Source organism: Epinephelus moara, chromosome 20 (genome assembly GCF_006386435.1).
Source record: "Epinephelus moara isolate mb chromosome 20, YSFRI_EMoa_1.0, whole genome shotgun sequence".
Classification (NCBI taxonomy): domain Eukaryota; kingdom Metazoa; phylum Chordata; class Actinopteri; order Perciformes; family Serranidae; genus Epinephelus; species Epinephelus moara.
In genome coordinates, this window is record NC_065525.1 from 30,742,414 (window position 1) to 30,760,101 (window position 17,688).

Below are 17,688 nucleotides of genomic sequence, written 5' to 3' on the forward strand. Positions count from 1 at the left end.
ACCAGCAGCCTGAACCGTTGATACAAGGCAGGATGGATCCATGCTTTCATGTTGTTTACACCAAATTCTGACCCTACCATCTGAATGTGGCAGCAGAAATCCAGACTCATCAGACCAGGCAACGTTTTTCCAATCTTCTATTGTCCAGTTTTGGTGAGCCTGTGTGAACTGTAGCCTCAGTTTCCTGTTGTTAGCTGACAGGAGTGGCACCTGGTGTGGTCTTCTGCTGCTGTAGCCCATCTGCTTCAAGGTTGGACGTGTTGTTGGTTCAGAGATGGTCTTCTGCAGACCTTGGTTGTAACCAGTGGTTATTTGAGTTACTGTTGCCTTTCTGTCATCTTGAATTAGTCTGGCCATTCTCCTCTGACCTCTGGCATCAACAAGACATTTTCACCCAGAGAACTGCTGCTCACTGGATATTTCCTCTTTTTGGGACCATCCTCTGTAAACCCAAGAGATGGTTGTGTGTGAAAATCCCAGTAGATCAGCAGTTTCTGAAATACTCAGACCAGCCCGTCTGGCACCAACAACCATGCCACATTTAAAGTCACCTAAATCCCCTTTCTTCCCCATTCTGATGCTCAGTTTGAACTCCAGCAGGTCGTCTTGACCATGTCTACATGCCTAAATGCATTGAGTTGCTGCCATGTCATTAGCTGATTAGCTATTTGCATTGATGAGCAGTTGAACAGATGTACCTAATAAAGTGGCCTGTGAGTGTATGTTATACCTTTTTTTGACAGTTTGTTGGTGTTCTGTTTGGCTGATTTTCTTTGTCCTGTTCCCTCCCACTTGTTTGGCACACTTGATGTAAATACTAAAAATGGGAGTCTGATTCTAAATGAAGCTTTTTTTCATTAGAAGCTACTCTCTTGTCTTGTCATTTATATTTTGGCAAGTTGCTCATGATGTTGTCTTAGTTTATGGCATCCTAAAATATTTACAGTTACTTGTTCGGCGCCAAGACTTTTGATGAATGGCTTCATGTTTCACCTCAGTTTCTCTTCCAGTTTTTATCAACGTGATTTCCACAGACAGTTGATCAGTCTAATGCGTAGGCTGGTCAGGAGGAAAATGTATTGTGTTGATCTAATCCCAGATTTGGCGTAGTCCATAAGCTTGCACATTTGAAGCAAAGAGCATTTCACACTTTATCTTCAAACAGGATTACACAATGTCATGCTATAATCCAGCAGCATGGCTCCCTTTATGTCCTGAGCCAATTCAAGAACTCCCAAGTCATCCATCTGGCATGTTCAATGCAAAGATTTTTAACCTTTGTGAGCTACTTTGTAAAATGAAATGGACAGCTGTTCACTGCAAACACACATATGGATATCTTATGCATCACACCACCATACAATTATCATTATTGCATTTCAGCTTTGAGCCCCTGGTTGGCTTTTTTAAAGTTGTATATCAGGATTGAGACAGTAGTGACGTAACTTCTTTTCAATTAACAGCCACCCTTTTTTTCTCCAGTTGTCCATGCTATGAATACACAGCACAGTCTTTAATGAATGTGAACAGTGAGGACTCCCAGGTGACCTGCTGCTGCAGTGGAGTGATAATGAAAAGGGCGGATACTTGTCCAAGCTACAGGTTCACCCATTAATATTATTCACTCAGCGGAGAAGCACTTGCCGCCCAGCAGAGCAGCCTTACTGTATATTTGGGCGGCATAGAGAGAATGAAGATGCAGAACTAAACATGTTGACTGTTTGAACCTGGAGATGAGAGGCGAGCCTACACCTGCATGGGACTCTGGGAACAGCACCATTTGGGAGGAATACACTGACGTCGCCTTTGTGGTGGCAAACAGCTTGATTCTGTTGATCACTTCTGCCGTGGGGATTGCCGCAAATCTTTTTGTCATACTGGCAGTTTATCACCAAAAATCACTGCAAACTTCGAATAATGCACTGGTGGTGAATCTGGCAGTCACAGACACTCTGAGATGTGTAATTGACTGCCCCATTCTCCTCATCATCACCCTGACTGTGTACCGAAGAGGACGTGTGGACGAGTTGCTCTGTGATGCACAATTGGCCTCTTTCTCCTTCAGCTGCTGCATCCAACTGTTGACACTGGCCTGTATAAGCTCAGAGAGGTACCAGGCCATCGCACAGCCCTTCAAAACGAGTCAAAGGCGAAGACGGATCATGTTGCTGATTCCTCTCACATGGGCCTTGGCTATTCTGGTGGCTATTTTTTGTCTAATATTTGTGAAGGACTCACCCGTGTATCAGAGATGCAAAGGATTATCAAGAGAGACATCCTCCTCTTATGACACTTTTGGAATTAACATGTTGTTCCCACTTTGGGCAGCTTGTTTTAGCGCCATTATTGGATTCTATGCTCGCATATTTGCCCTTGTGAGATCACACAATCGCAAAATATTTGACAAAGGTACTTTTCTCCCTTCGAAAAAAGACAAAGAAAAAGTTAAGCAGGTGAAAGAAGAAACCACAGCTGTGGAAAATGGACTTGGAAAATCAGAGCAAAACCAGGCCCTGAGCAGAAGTGTTGCTCAGGTGGAACCGGCGACACAAGCTGAACCAAATTTATCCAAGACAGATTCTACGGCTGCTCTACTGGCCTCAAAAAAAGCTGCACAATGCTCCTCCGTCGGTTCAGAGAATAACAAAGAATTAAAAAATACACTGGAGATAACTGACTTGGAAACGAAACAATCTCACCCTCCTGCAATGCAGGTTGCAGTGCAGACTGAGGAGAAACCTTTTAAAACGGAGCAGTCTAATCCCTGTGGCACGAAAGCTGAAGCAAAACCATCAAATGGAGATGCTGCTGCTAGTGTTAAGAGCTCAACCACAAAGCCACAGAAGGTGTCAAGCAATTTCGACACAGAAAAGCAGTCCAAAGAGAGAGTGAAAATTGACAAAGCGCCCTCTGAAATGAAAGAAACCAGCCCCCATGTTCCCCCGTCTACACAGTTAGAAAATCCTGAATCCACTTCTGTTTTACTGATTGAACTAAAACAAGCCAAGAGCAGCAGCAGAGGAGAAACACTGACTGTCGCTACAGTAGATCAAGTGTCTTCATTACCTCCCGTATCAAGTAATGTCCCTGAAACAGAAGCTGAAAAACAAAACACGGCAGTGGAAGGGGCTGTTTGCATGATGCCTTCAAAAGCGAGTAAAGAGAGAGCGCACAAGAAAAAAGAAAGTAAAATGGCGAAGCGTGCTGGCTACATAATTATAACCTTCGTCTTATTCTGGCTGCCGCTGATCACAACTATCCTGGTGAACTTTGTTGTTTATGGAAACAAGAATACAGGGGTAAGTATCTGTGAGGTAAGGGTGAAACTGTTAATCTAATTTTGTATGTCAAATGTGTCACCTTTGGTTTGTAGTAGATGTGTGTCTCTCATCTGTTTCTGCCCCATGACCTCACTTTAAGGCCCCAAAAATGTCATAATGCCAGAAATTATAACACTGTGAGGATGCAAAGATGTAAATTTGAGTGTGAGTTGTATTTTCAAGAGCATGGAGGGATCAAAATAGAGCATACATCAGAGGTGTGGACTTGGGTCACATGACTTGGACTTGAGTCAGACTCGAGTCATACATTTGATGACTTTTGATTCAACTTGACAAAATGAAAAACGACTTGCAACTCAACTTCTACTTTAACACCAGTGACTCATGACTACACTTGGACTTGAGCCTTTTGACTTGAAAATACTTGAAGCCCAAAGACTAAAAAGTATGTTTTTAAAAACTGTCACGAATCATATCACTTCCTTTCATTTTCTGAATCAGCTAACATTAACTCTATTCTTTCCCAGCAAGCTGCAACTTAATTCCTCAGGTGTGTGAACCAGTTTGACAGCATCCAATCAAGTTGCAGGACAGAACCACGAAGAACTAACATTACGTTTCTGAGCGCCAGTTGGAATAATGACACCAAACATATTTTGTTTGCGTATTAAAACTTTCTGATGGTCAACAAAAATCCAACAGAGATGCAACTACTTGTTTTCACAAATAAATACAAATTTTAATAAGCATTCATGATTTTTGTGAATGTAATATACTGTTGTTAAAATGGCATTACGTTTGTTGATAAGTGCATCATGATTAGGACTTGGGCCTTGAGTGCAACTTGAGACGTACATAACACCAACTTGGTCCCACCTCTGATATAAGCTGCTTACAGCATCAAATTAATTAGATTTTACATACATCAAATGATTTTTTTGAACCCCAAACCTCTGTTTCATAGATTGATAGCAGTTATACAAAGTCTTAAATAATGTTCTCTAACACTTTTTAATTCTCTATGACTTTTTCAGATCACAGTCATTCAGGACTTGGAGATTCTGTCCGTGTCTGTCGCCTGCATCACATCACTGAGTGACCCAATAATATACGCTGCAGTGAACCCTCAATTTCGGACAGAGTTTTATCGTCTGAAAACCAAATTTGTGTCCATTTTCAGTAAGAAATGATCATTTCTCTTCTTCTGTCTACCTTTGAGTGGCACTAGACCAAATTACCATATTCGATATTCACCATATAACTGAATATTTAAATGGTGAAAACATTTGTCTGGTCACTGCTCAAATATTAAACCTCCCAGACATCAAAGTGTGAATTTTCATTTGGGTTTTGGAGGTATATTATTTTATACGCCGCTGCGTTATCTCAGATTTTATGCAGGCTGACTTCACAGCAGTTACTAAACACCGCAGAGCAGAGGCGCTGCATGCAGCGAGAAGCAGCTTGGACTGACGCAATCAGCTCAGCAGGGGGACGCTGCTGAGTTCCCTGTCAAACAATCACAGAGGCCTGCTCGTCTGTCTCCAGAGACCCTGCAGGCAGGACCCACCACTGGGCCAGTCAGGTCCTCACATGTCCTCCTGCAGCACCTAATTATGGTCCCATCCTCTTATTAGTAATGCTCTTTGAGTAATCAGCCAAAATATTATGAAGCCCACCTAATTGTCCTCTAGGAAATAAAAAAGCAAAGAAAAGAAAAGACATGGGTCGTTTAATGGATGTTTCAGTAGAGCTACAGTATTTATTCTATCCACTGCACCAAATGCACAATGTGTGATCATTTGTCCCTTGTCCTCTCCCCCCTCATATATGTACTCCATAACAAGATTTGCATTTCATTAAAAGCAAAGTGTTGCGGAATTTACATCATAACATACCAGTCTCATTGTGTTTCCTTCCACCGATCTCATTTTTAACCAACAAACCTCCAACGAGAAGCAGAGACATACTTTTAATAAAACAGAATTCTGCAATGACAGCATGCAAATCCTTAATTCAACCAGTTAACAGACAGAAATAGTATGCCAACAACTGTCAACTAAATCTAGAAATAAGAGGAGCCAACTTCAAATGCAGTTGATAAAGTTCTGAGATATTTACAATATGAAAAATGTACAAAATGGCCCTTTAACACAGTGAAATCTACCAAGTCTCGCTTCTTATGATGAATATTATAATTTAAGAGCAACTCAATGGAATCGATGTTCAACATTCTTTCATATGTTTTTTTTCCAGGTCAATGCTATGTGTCCACGTTAGGGTTAGTATTAGTTAAGTGTTACGGAGAACATTCACATGTATTTCTACCTTGTGACCTAACTAATATGTACCCTGTATAGTTCTCAATATCAATTGTTAATTAACGACAGTGGCTTTCACACAGATCCATATCAGAATGTCAAATATGTAAGCTAACACAGATTTAGTCATTTTGACTTTCACTTGCACATTTCACAAACATGTCAGGATGCGTAGTATATTTTTACTCATCAAGCGATGACATCAACCAGTTAATGAGTCCGTTAATGAATATTCACAACAGTTATCCATTCCAGTGGATGTATGTTTTCTGAATTTACAACAGTGAGGGGACTATCAGAAACCAGTTAATCGTGGGGTTTTAAAACAACCTATCCAACTCAGTGAAGTGAATGTTCCTCATGTGTACGTGGGCTGATTTATTATTCACAAAGATGGCCCTCAGTCAATGAATATGTGTGCTTTGTCATCAGAGGCCATCAAGAACGACCTTTTAATGTCTGCCTCACCTCCTTTGAATCAGAAGACACAAATACAACTACATTACATATTCAAAAATAAAGTTTTTTTCTCAGTATTTTTAGGCAACAGCGATAACCACGCAATCCCAACACTTCATTGCTCTGCTGTGCTTAATGGAGCAAAATTTGCTGGTTCGCTTTCATTCCCAAGGCAGCGGTCCACATCACTCTAATACCATGCAGAGTTTGACATCAGATGAGATCACTACTTCAAAAAACCCCGATTTCTGCTAATTGTATAATCCCTCTAGATTATGGCAGGTTGATGCTCGGTGGTCCCTCTCCTCGGCATGTGGTGCTTCTCAAGACCAGTTGGCTGATCAGATAAGCATGACATCTACAAGGCAGATACTCGGACAATGTTGCTCTGAGAGTATGCGGTGGTGGTGGAGGAGCCGTGCCCGTCCGATGAGGTCACCACCGGCGCAGATAGGCTGACCATGGAAGGAGTGATGTAAGGTTCGTCACATTTCAAGGGCACGGTCTCATCGAGTTTGGCATTCAGGCTGGAGCGGCTGTAAAAGAAACACCGGATGAAAGAGGGTGAGAGGCTTGACCTTGTGAATGTACAACACAAAGCCTGTATTACACAAAGTTCTTTTTTCTTATATTGTACAGTGTGAAAGCTGCGATTCAGAAACATCCACGTTCTTTGTACAGTACAAGGAGAATATGTGAAGGACCTTTTGCTCATTTAGTTACATACATATCTCAGTTCTCAGTGTGGACCTCACCTTTTGCCAGTCAGTCTAGATTGTTTTGGTGTGAGTTGCTGAGTGTTGGAGATGTCTGCCTTCTCTTGAATATAATGGAACTAGATGATTCTTAGCTTGTGGTGCTCAAAGTGCCAAAAAAATACATTTAAAAACCTCGACAGCAATATCTCTTTCCAGAAATCATGACCCAGTTACTCAAGATAATCCACAGACCTTGTTGTGAGCAGTTTCATGTAGGAACTATTTTCTTTCTACCAAACTACACCTGCCAGCCGTATCACCACTCAGAGGGAAGTGTGCATCTACTCATGGACAAGAGGCTTGTAGCAGTAGATGCACGCCTCATTCTGCACAGTGATACGGCTGGCAGGTTTAGTTCAGTAGAAAGAAAATAGTTCCTACATAAAAATGTTCACAACAAGGTCTGTGGATTATCTTGAGTAACCAGGTCATGATTTCTGGAAAGAGACATTGCTGTTGAGTTTTTCAAATGTATTTTTTTTTCCTTTTGAGCACCACAAGCTGAGTGACATGTAGTTTCATTATATTTGAGAGAAGGCAGACGTGTCTAGAGCCAATATCTCCAACACTCTGCAACTCACACCAAAACAATCCAGACTGATAAACAGCACTGTGAACTGTCCTTCTAAATGTGTTTTTGGATGCATGTGAACAGATTTAATTTCTTATTGACTAGGGGTGTAACGATTCATCAATCTGGATCGATATATCGTTTAAATGCTGAACAATCCAACATCTTTGATCCATATTGTCATCTTCAGGATACGCAAGCAGCCAAGAGAAAGACGATGGAATAAATTGGCAGAGTGGAAATATTTTGGATTTCAGAGTGTATGTAAACAATGTCGTTACAAGATAATGTACGACGTAACGTTACCTGTCTGGATGGGCATCTCATTCTACTAACCTCTCACTACACTAACATTACCTGCTCTGTTTTAACAATAAATGTGCATGCAGGCTGAAATTCACCCGAGCTGTTCTGTTGGGAGACACTGTGACTTAAACAACGGTGAATAACATAAACAGTAATGTTACATGTAATTTGTTAAGCTATGAGTAGAGGAAAAAAGCCTTATCCCATGTGCTATTTTATGTGTTAGTGGTGTCGGTTAAAAGTAAACTTCACTGCACTTAGGCAGTTACAATTATTTACCTTATTTTTGTGTTGTTTTTATCTTTTATGGTCGAAAGCAAAAAAATAAGGGGTGGCAGCTTCCTCTGTAACCGACTGAGTTAAATGTGCATATAATATTGTTTCATATTGATCGCAGGCCCCTAAATCGCATCAAATCAAAATCCTATTGTGACAGACTTTGTAATATCGGCAAATATCATATCGTCCAAAAAAACTATATGATATCATATCATGATGAAACTGGTGATTTACACCCCTACTATTGACAGTGTACAGTGTGTACTGTCATGGTCAACTTTCACATAAGAAATGAACACTAAAACACGTGATGGCAGGCTCACTCATTAAATATAACTCTCATCTGTGTAGGAAATCTTTCACAACAAGATTACTGACTACCAGTTCACCCAGTTTATGAAGTGACATGTTTTCTCTCCCACCCCTTGTGGTATCAGGAAATACACATAGTTTAGGTTTTACAGCACTCGCCTGTGTGTTGAGATATCCATCTCTGAGAATTCTGCTGCGCCCCGATATAATAGAGGTGAATGTTGCTGCGTACAACGTCAAAAAAATAATTTCAACAGCAACAGTAGATACAGTTTCCTCGCTGCAGTGGATAATCCACAGAACAAGCTGTTTGACTGCTTTCACGGAGAGGAGGGACTATTTCTTCTGTAGAAAGTAGTTCCACCAAAAACCATCTGTGGATTATTCAGAGAAATGTTTTTGGAGGAACATGTTGCTATGTTTTTTTTATTTTTCTTTGAGCACCACAAATTCCCTCCATTTTTGTTGTAGTGAGTTGGAAGCAGAAATCTCAGAGATAGATGTCGTCAAAACCAGGGCAAATATGACCAAAACTCTCTGCAGACAGACACCAGAAGAGTCATAACTTGCGTGAACTTGCCCTTTAAGACTATCACATACAATTTGAAAGTAATGCTTTGTGGAGCTGTAGAGATGGTTTGCAGGGCTTGAGCTGCAAAGATGCACCGCGCACCTCCTGAAAAATGTGTCTACACACCAGGCACTGCAGATGCCATTAAGTTTGATTGGGCATCAGAGCCGAGAGGTGGGATCTCAAGACAGTTCTGGTCCCAAAACACATGTGTGAAATTACATGCTATACGCAATCAGCCGCAGTTTGATACATGGTGAGCACGACAACTGCCTGCACCAGCCCGCAAAGAACACAGAGGCGCCCAGCGGTAGAGGTATGAATAAGGCATGACTGTACACTTGTGAAACCCTATGTGTTTAAAATCACCCATGCTTTGCGCTCACATGTTGTTGCTGTCCAATGAAAACCATGTATCTCCAAAACTTTTTATCAAACAAAGGAAACAGCCTTGTGTGAAGCTAATGTATTTTTAGATAATTTAACCAAGACACAGGACACACTGTCTGAATCCACAAAGGAGCACTTTGTCTGAAAACCTTAAAACTAAATATGGAGACACACGATTTTTCACTGCACAGCAATCATATGTTGTTGTTTTTTTGTACTTGATAATTGTCTATACATCTGTATAAATGAATCCATCATTTAACGGTCCAGCGTGTAGGATATCGAGGGATATACTGGCAGAAATGGAATATAATCAGCACGTTTTCTTTAGTGTACAATCACATGAAAATTAGATTGTGTGTTTGTTGCCTTATAATGAGCCGTTTATATATACATAGGGAGCAGGTCCTTGTCCACGGAGAACACTATATTTCACCGTTATGTTTCAACAGTAGCCTGGAGTGGACAAACCAAACAGTGGCTCTAGATATGACCATTTATGTTTTTGCGTCAGCTACCAAAGTTCACAGCCTCTTCACGACAAGCAGCGTCAGTAAAACACTGTTTATTTAACATGAAACCTCTTTATTCAGTGTTTCACTGGTTCAAATCACTGCATGTGTTTGTTTTAGAGAGGCAGAGACCTCTGCGATAATTCAGCCCCCATTAAACACCTCCTGAATGTCTGGATCTTAAGTTATCAGAGTAAAAAGTTGAGCATATATTAGCAGTTTCTGGGCTAGCAGGCTGTCCAAGATGTGCCGAACAGCATGGGAGAGACACTAATGTGTAACATGAAACAGCTTTATTTAGTGTATTTTCCAGTTTTAATCTCCTGGCCTGTTTGTTTTGGAGAGACCTCTGTGGATAATTCAGCTCCCAGTAAAACCCTCCTGAACAATCAACACTGAATGAATCCATAACATGAGAAGTTTCAGCTGGTTGAAATCTGCAGTCCTCACTGCTAGATGCCACTAGATCCCCCTAAATCTTACAAACAGCTCCTTTAATTCCTCTATGTGAAATTAATACAGTTTATTCTATCTGATAAGACAGGATCAGTTGTTTCCATGGGAGTGTACATGGTGTGAGTGAGTTGGGGGAGACAGAGATGTAGAGACAGACTGAGAGACTACCTGTTGGCCACTGGCCTCTCTCTTATCTGTATGGTGCTGAGCTCCTGGTTGTTTGTGCTGGGCAGGCTGAAACTGCTCTTCTTCCTGTGGCGTCGAGAGCAGCACGAGCTGAGGCCATGCGGAGACGAGGACAGCGAGGACGTGCGGGACCCCGACTTGTGCATCATGGAGATCTCCATGCAGTTGGCCTGAAACGTCTGCTCGTCCACGAACTCATGATTCTGTCGGTGGGAGACGGCGGAAAATTAGGGATTCAATGTTGCTCATGAATCACTCTATTACATCAATGATTGGCTGTGCTAAATCATGAGTAAAGATGTTTCACAGTAAAGACTAAACAGACTGAACAGAATCCACAGCAAAATTGTTTAATAATTGGAAAATGAATCATCAAGGGAATAGAAATATATTGGCCCAGATGTCCATATTAAGTGCCATCTGTGAAAACATTCACAACTGTTATCCCTGTGACAAATGAGCGTGACTTGAAGGTCAGGATCTAAGTGTGTGTCGGGCTCTGCCAGCAGGTGGCAGAGTGACACCGCGTAGGATCTGATGCCATGTTCTGAATCATGCCTCTTTTCTTATACCTCCCTTCTGTCACTCCTGCCATCTATAATGCACACCATGAGAGGCCTAATGTAAACATGTGCGTTCCCATCTGAATGGTATGAAGCATTTATGGAGCTTTTCCCAGACAACCGGGGAGGATCATCTACGAGGAGGGACACTGATTTACTGCCTGTCCATGTCTCTGTACAGGGCTTAGAGCTGCAAGTGTAAAACTCATGTCACAGCTGAGTATTAAAGAGGCTCTTACATCTCTAAATTATAGATAGTGTAAAATGAAGTATGCTGGTTTGTTGGGAGGGAATAATATTACTGGCTGGCTGAGTCATGTTATCTTTAGCATGTTGCTGGCGAGGGGACTCAACAACTCCCAGCCCCATTTACAGCTATTTTTAACTCGAGCCTTATATAAAATACAGTAGCTTGTACAGTTTGTGCATGGATGAAAAAGCTCACTTTGTTTCTATTTGCAACACACTGTAACAGGCTGGCGCTACTGATAATACAGCCATGAAAGGATTACTGAACCGGCATACCAGGCACAGACCCAAGGGCCCACAGTGTACAGGGGGGGCCCTCATCTGCAAAATGTCACTCAAATTAACACGTAGTGACCAGGAAGTGATTCAAGATGACCACAAAGAGATGCAAAGGAACTACAAAGAGATAAAAAAATAACCACAAAATTGAGGCAAAGCAACCACAAAGAGACACAAAGTGACCGAAAAGACACAAAATAATCTCAAAGAGACAAAAAATTACCCCACAGAGACACAAAACCACTATAAGGACACAAAAAAACGACTGCAAAGAGACCACAAAAAGATGCATTACGACTACAAAGAGATGAAAAACAATGACACAAAGACAGGCTAAACAGCTAAAAGGCCCTTTGTCCACCAAAGTGGGTTTTTTTCCCAGCTGAAAACGCCAGGCACTCCTCAGGAAACGCTCAGCTGGGAGCACTTGAGAGCACTTTGAAGGCGCAGCGTTTTTTCAGCTAAGACGCTTTGGTTGCATCTGGTTGCTATGATACGGGATATCCATGCAAGTAAAAAAGTTGGCGCGAGATAGAGTCGACTACTTGCTCTGAGTTAAGGATATATTGATTTATAAATGGTATATTACCATACTCCTCCTCTATTGGTGTGGTTGTTCAGCACTTGTTCATATCTTTGTGATATTTCCCTCCACCTCTGTGATTAAAACAGCTGAAGTGACGAGTGTGTTGTTCTACCCAATGTGTCACATTTTAAAACTCAAAACAAAAGCAAACAGGCAGCGCTTGGTGCAGAATAGAGATTCAGCGTCTCATCACGCTGCTGGCGCTTGAAGCAAAGCGAAAATATGCAGTTGCACAGTATCTAAAAAAATACGCTGGCTTCAGGAAAAACACATTGGTAGACACCGTCCCTATAGTGCGTGTCTTGCTCCTATGTAGGGGAAGTAGGGTAGGGTGGGCCCATTGTCTGATAATCCGCCCCTGGACACAGCACAGACAGAAGTGATGCAATTTCACAGAAAAGAAACTTTTTATTACAGTGAGCTATTTTAAACCATCTAAAATCCTTTACCAAGACAGAAAGAATGAAAGATGCCTAAGCACATGTTTTCCAGTGGATAAAGCTTTTAGAGAAAGAGGTATCTTACCGTGGTCTTCTCCAGGCAGTGCAGCAGGTGATTATGTTGGCTCTCAAAAGGAGGGCTGGGGGCCTTCGCCACCAGGGCTTGTCCTGCCTCCTTGGAGGCCTTGGAACACACAGAGTAAAGAAAACACAGTGTAGATGAGCAGGTTCAGATTCTGCACGGAAACAAGAGTCTCAGGCAACAGTTAGCTCGGTAATGTAGTGGAGAGTACGCAAAGCATTGAAGGTTGAAATGCTGATCTGTAACACGGCAGCCAATCTACTGAGAACCTAGTGATGGGGATGTTTTCGAGGTGCGCAGAGACAGTGGCTGATTACAACATGTTTCACTGATAGAATTGGGTTTTGCCTTTCTTTCTCGCTGATTTGGTGAGAAGGACCAGAAAAGTCAAATTAGAGCTCATTTCAGTGCAACAGCAGTGGCACACCTAGACACAGATCGAACAGATTGCACCAAACACATCACAGATTCTGCACCACAACAACACTACACACGTTGATGGAGCTCTGCACGGCTCTGGGATGGAAGTTATGTTGTGTTAGTTTGCACTACGACCCGGATGCTCTAGAAATAACACACAGAACACACAGCAGATCAAAAACAGAGTTTAGAGGAGACGCAGGCCGAGCGGACAGCCTCCATAGGCGACCTACTGTCCGGTAAGCCTTTGGGTCCCTCCTTCCCCTCCAAACCCTGTTGGACAGACATGCAGAGCTTGGTCATGAGTCAGTGTGACTGTAATGGCTGTGCTCCACCAGAAGGCAAGCGTGCCTGCCTGGCTCTCCTGCTGTATGGATAGAGAGTTGAGGAAGCATGTCAATGCCGCAGCTGAGAGGTGGGATGTAAGAGAGACGACGATCACACTAAAGCACTGGAATGACAGCAGCCCCTGTGTTAGAGCATGAAGAGCCCCCCACACCTCCCCACCTCCCCCGTGTGTGGTGGCATGGCCCCCGAGCAGAGCGGCATGCATGCGTCAGCGAGGCCCCGGCCGCTGCTTGGTCCCGTTACCTCCTCCAGTGAGTCGATCAGGAGCCCATTTTGTTTGTAGCGCATATAAGCATTAGTGCCTCGAATCTTCGTAGCGCGGATTCTAGCAAGCCGAGTTTTCTGTTTGAACAAACAGACCTCTGTTTTAGCCCCTGACGGTTTGTCTGTCACACTAATTGACTCTGTCTCCCTCTGGCAGCCACAGTATTTAGTAGGGAGAGGCCATGCTTAACTCTACGATTAGGAAATTCTGCCTCAGCAAACACTTTTAGGAAGAAATGCACATATTGCTCTTGAAAAGCTGCTGACACTATACTCTGAAGATCATTTGTTCAGTCATTGTCATTGCCTCCCTTATTTCTTTCTCTCACTGAAATATACTCAAGGAAGTTGAGCCCACCCAATACACACATACACAGAAACACAATAAAAGATTAATATTCTGGAAGATAGTGTTTGCCCTGTCATTCTGTTACGGGCGGATAAGACAGGGACAGAGAAAAGAGGCAGATAGAAGCGAAATAAAGGGAGATAGAGAGAAAGGGAGGGAAAGGAAGAGGCGGAGGGAAGGGTGAGTCAGTACCCTCTGGGCTCGTCGTTTCTCTGCCCGCTGGCTTTGGTGGTAGATACGGCTGAAGTTTGACACTATGACAGGGACAGGCAAGGCGATGACCAGCACCCCACTCAGAGAGCATATGGACCCAAACACCTTCCCCACGATTGTTTTTGGCACCATGTCACCATACCTGAAACACAGAGAACAGACAACAGTGAGCACACTGGGTAGAAAAACAACAAGGAGAAAAAAAAATATTCCTTTGACAGAATCCGCCCTGGAGGCTTGTTTCATCACGTTAAGTTGTTGTGTGTTTAATGTTATTTTTAATAGTCTTGAAATAGTTACAGTGACCTTGGATGATTTCACAACTTCAAATAAGAAGTCACACTTTTGAAGTGGGTGAGGAATAAATAGGACTTTTGTGAAGTCTCTTTCTCCTGGCCTACTTACGTGCCGTCGTGATTTTCCTCTTTTAAAACCCTGTTTCATATATAATTACACACCTGCTGGCACCGGCTAATGCTTTCACATCATGACCAAATGCGCTACACATCCCCTGTGACCTCTGTTAGCCAAACAGCTTGTGAAAGATACAGGGAGTAGTATCACATCAAGTAAAAGCAAAAGGGGAAGGGAACAGTGTGATGCCGAACCCTGGAGAAATGGTTTCAGTGTGTGGGCCTCGCTAACAGCTACTCGTGCGTTTTGTTCCTCTTCCCACATCAAAACGGACCTTGAATAGTGAATGCAGACATGCACTGAAACCACATTAAAACTATTCATGTTCCAGATAAAACGAAAAAGCAGCTCTTTGGAAATCAAGCGCGACACTGATCTGATCGGAGCACAAGCATGCAATTTTTCAACATTCTAAAACAAACGTTGAACAGGCTACATTCAGCATGAACAGATTAATGGTTGTACATATGTAAGGTGGGACTGAATCATCCCCATTAGAGAGATTAATGTGCCTGTCTTCTATCAGGCAGTTGGACCTGTCTGCGCTCAAGGTAAAGCTAAAATCAAACTGCTTTCAGGATCTCACTTTCTTTACATTTGCCTCCAGTGCCACTTAAAGGTGGAAGTTACAAATCCCTCTGCTGATTTGAACCGTTTCCTTAAATTAGTATAAAAAAATAGTGACTAACTATATAATTTGCTCACTTTTTTTCTACTGTAAGCTAAACATAGAGAGGCGAAGTCCCTCTCCTCCTGGTGGACCACCATGGGAACGTATCTAAAGAAAATATATATGTACAATAGTTAACAACGAGAGGCAAATAATCTTCTGATCCAGTTTGTACCAGTTGCAACTTGTCGTAGAACTGTTGAACTATAAGACTGTGAAAATAAAATAAATAACTAGAACGACTGCACATCCAAAAGTTGCACAAGTTATATTACAACTTGAAGATTCACTATGAAGGATTTTCCTAAAAAAACAATATATAGACTCATAGGAATCTCAGCAACCCAAAAGAAAGCAGCTAAAAGGTCCATCTCCATTGAAGAGCGCTCCCTCTCCATCATCACTTCTGACCCACTACCACTAGTACTGCTAGTACCAGTACTACTACTGCTACTTCTACTATATGTAGAGATTTCCAGAGTCCTCAAAGATGCTTTACATAGAGTAGTATAAAGAGGAATAAAAAACAAACATTACATTCTTTAATAAAGTCATAAAATAAATTGAAAGATTAGAATTGAATTCAGTCAACTGAGGAGTAAAAACATGTGGGGGTTGAAGGGGTAGCTGAGGGGGTGGGTTTTGAGGGCCTTTTGAATGCTGACAGTGTGGGGGTATTTGTGATGTGTGCTAGTGTCTCTAATGTAGCACTACTTATCTGCAGAGACTCTGCCCTCTGCCTGTTTTTTCTCCACCTTTTTTGTTATGTTCTGAGTGTTCCTGGACACAGCGTGCAGGTGAGGTCAAGACCTTATAAAAAGGTAGCCGCCAGGTTGCAGACTGTAAGCAGCACACATCCAAGAGGAATCTAAGAAATTTGCAGACATGGCGCCAAAAAAAAAGACAAATGAAGCTCTAGCAAAACAATACTTTTTATGCTCAGGCTGTAGTTTCCCTCTCACCCTGCCAATCACTCCTTGCACGTATGCTCACTCACTGTCTCTAGGTGTCATTGTTTGGGTAGGTCAGTTGAGTCATCAGCTGATTCACAATCAACCAATAGCACAGCAACACACCTTCTCCAACCTATCATCTTACTGCTCCTTAATTTAAATATGGTTCTTTCTTGCTGTCGTCCTGCATGCATTCCTCCTCCCCATCACCATGTAGTCTTTACGGATTCATCAGCCTCATCTGCCTCATCAGCCTCAGAGTCAGCAGCCACCACCAGCATCTGAACTCAATGGGGAGATTTATCCTGCTGCAGTTCAGATGTCTGTTGATCACGAAATATCTCCAAGTGCCAAAGACTTCTGTTAAAGCTTAATCATATTCTGTATTAAAAATTATCTTTACTTCATTCATCTGTCTCTGCTGATTGAACTACAGTGAAGCGAAATACCAAGTGGACAACGCTCATTCTAAAACAGCAAGAGTGTGTCTGGAGCTGGCTTTCACTTCTTACTTTTCCTGGTGATACCGTTTGCAAATGACAATTCCTGCAGAGTATACCTTCAGTAGTCCTGCATGCAAGCTCCTAACCTTGATGGCAGCTACTGTCTCTTCTTCTACTTAGCTGAAGCTCTCAACATGGCCAGACTTGTAGAGATTTTCAACTCTTTGAATACTTTTTCTCTAGTTCTGGATGAACTGAGTGAGTGAAATGTTCCAAGGTCATGGCTGTGTTGGCGTTGGCGAGAGTTCACTTAGCGCTTTCACACTCAACTTAATGGCACTACAACAAACCTGCAACAAACTGTGACCTTCTTGACTTGCAGAATTATCTCTTTCACTTTGACAAACATCATATTTCTAAATTATGGCACAATTCAAACAGGATAAATCTCTCTCCGTTGACTACCATACATACTTTTGACAAAATAAGGTGCCACGGGGACTTCGCCTATCTATCTGCAGTACCATTCAAATGCACTTCAGTCCATACAACAGTAGATGAACAAATCCCTGTTCATACTGACGATCAGCACTGATTCTGACTGTCCTCAGTTCAGTAGTAATTTTTCAGTTCGTTGCTGGTTCAAACTGGTTCGTTCAGCTCAGCAAAGCTAGACAGTACAGACACTGTTAGGGTTAATAGCTCAGTAGCCAACCATGTGAGACAAAGTTATTGTGTTACGGATGTTTCTGAGGCTTTGTGGTCTTTTAAAAAGGAAACAACATTCAGTAACCAGTGAAAGGAGCTCCACAGCTGAAGGCTACTGATTTGTTTGTGACAATTGTGATTCAGTTAAGTCAGTCCAGTCTAAAGATTCTGTGTTTAAGTTTTGCTCGTACACGTACCAAACACCTCCACCACTTACAAGACTAACAAACTAAATACTTAGCTGCATTTAGATTTTCTGTTGTCACACAGAGAGGTGATTATCACTCATGGAATAATTAGGGAAC

The 17,688-nt window shown here is 42.2% G+C and overlaps 2 protein-coding genes across 3 annotated transcripts in view; one reads left to right on the plus strand and one right to left on the minus strand.

Moving 5' to 3' along the window:
• The first annotated feature begins 1,621 nt into the window (after positions 1–1,621).
• On the plus strand, positions 1,622–4,776 carry LOC126408176 (octopamine receptor 2-like). The gene is made up of 2 exons (XM_050073583.1): positions 1,622–3,299; positions 4,316–4,776. The coding sequence occupies exons 1-2, from the start codon at positions 1,734–1,736 to the stop codon at positions 4,469–4,471; spliced, it is 1,722 nt and encodes a 573-aa protein (XP_049929540.1). The 5' UTR covers positions 1,622–1,733; the 3' UTR covers positions 4,472–4,776.
• Positions 4,777–4,984: 208 nt separating this feature from the next.
• The window catches only part of LOC126408174 (potassium voltage-gated channel subfamily D member 2-like), a 51,395-nt gene continuing 38,691 nt past the window's right edge, over positions 4,985–17,688 (minus strand). The window contains exons 3-7 of one of the 2 annotated variants that reach the window (XM_050073579.1): positions 14,175–14,337; positions 13,613–13,711; positions 12,605–12,703; positions 10,385–10,605; positions 4,985–6,597 (exon numbers count right to left, since the gene is read on the minus strand). In XM_050073579.1, coding sequence (XP_049929536.1) covers positions 6,420–6,597; positions 10,385–10,605; positions 12,605–12,703; positions 13,613–13,711; positions 14,175–14,337 — 760 coding nt within the window. In that variant the 3' untranslated portion in view covers positions 4,985–6,419. The remainder of the gene's footprint in view (positions 6,598–10,384; positions 10,606–12,604; positions 12,704–13,612; positions 13,712–14,174; positions 14,338–17,688) is intronic. The other variant, XM_050073580.1, reaches the window with a different exon arrangement.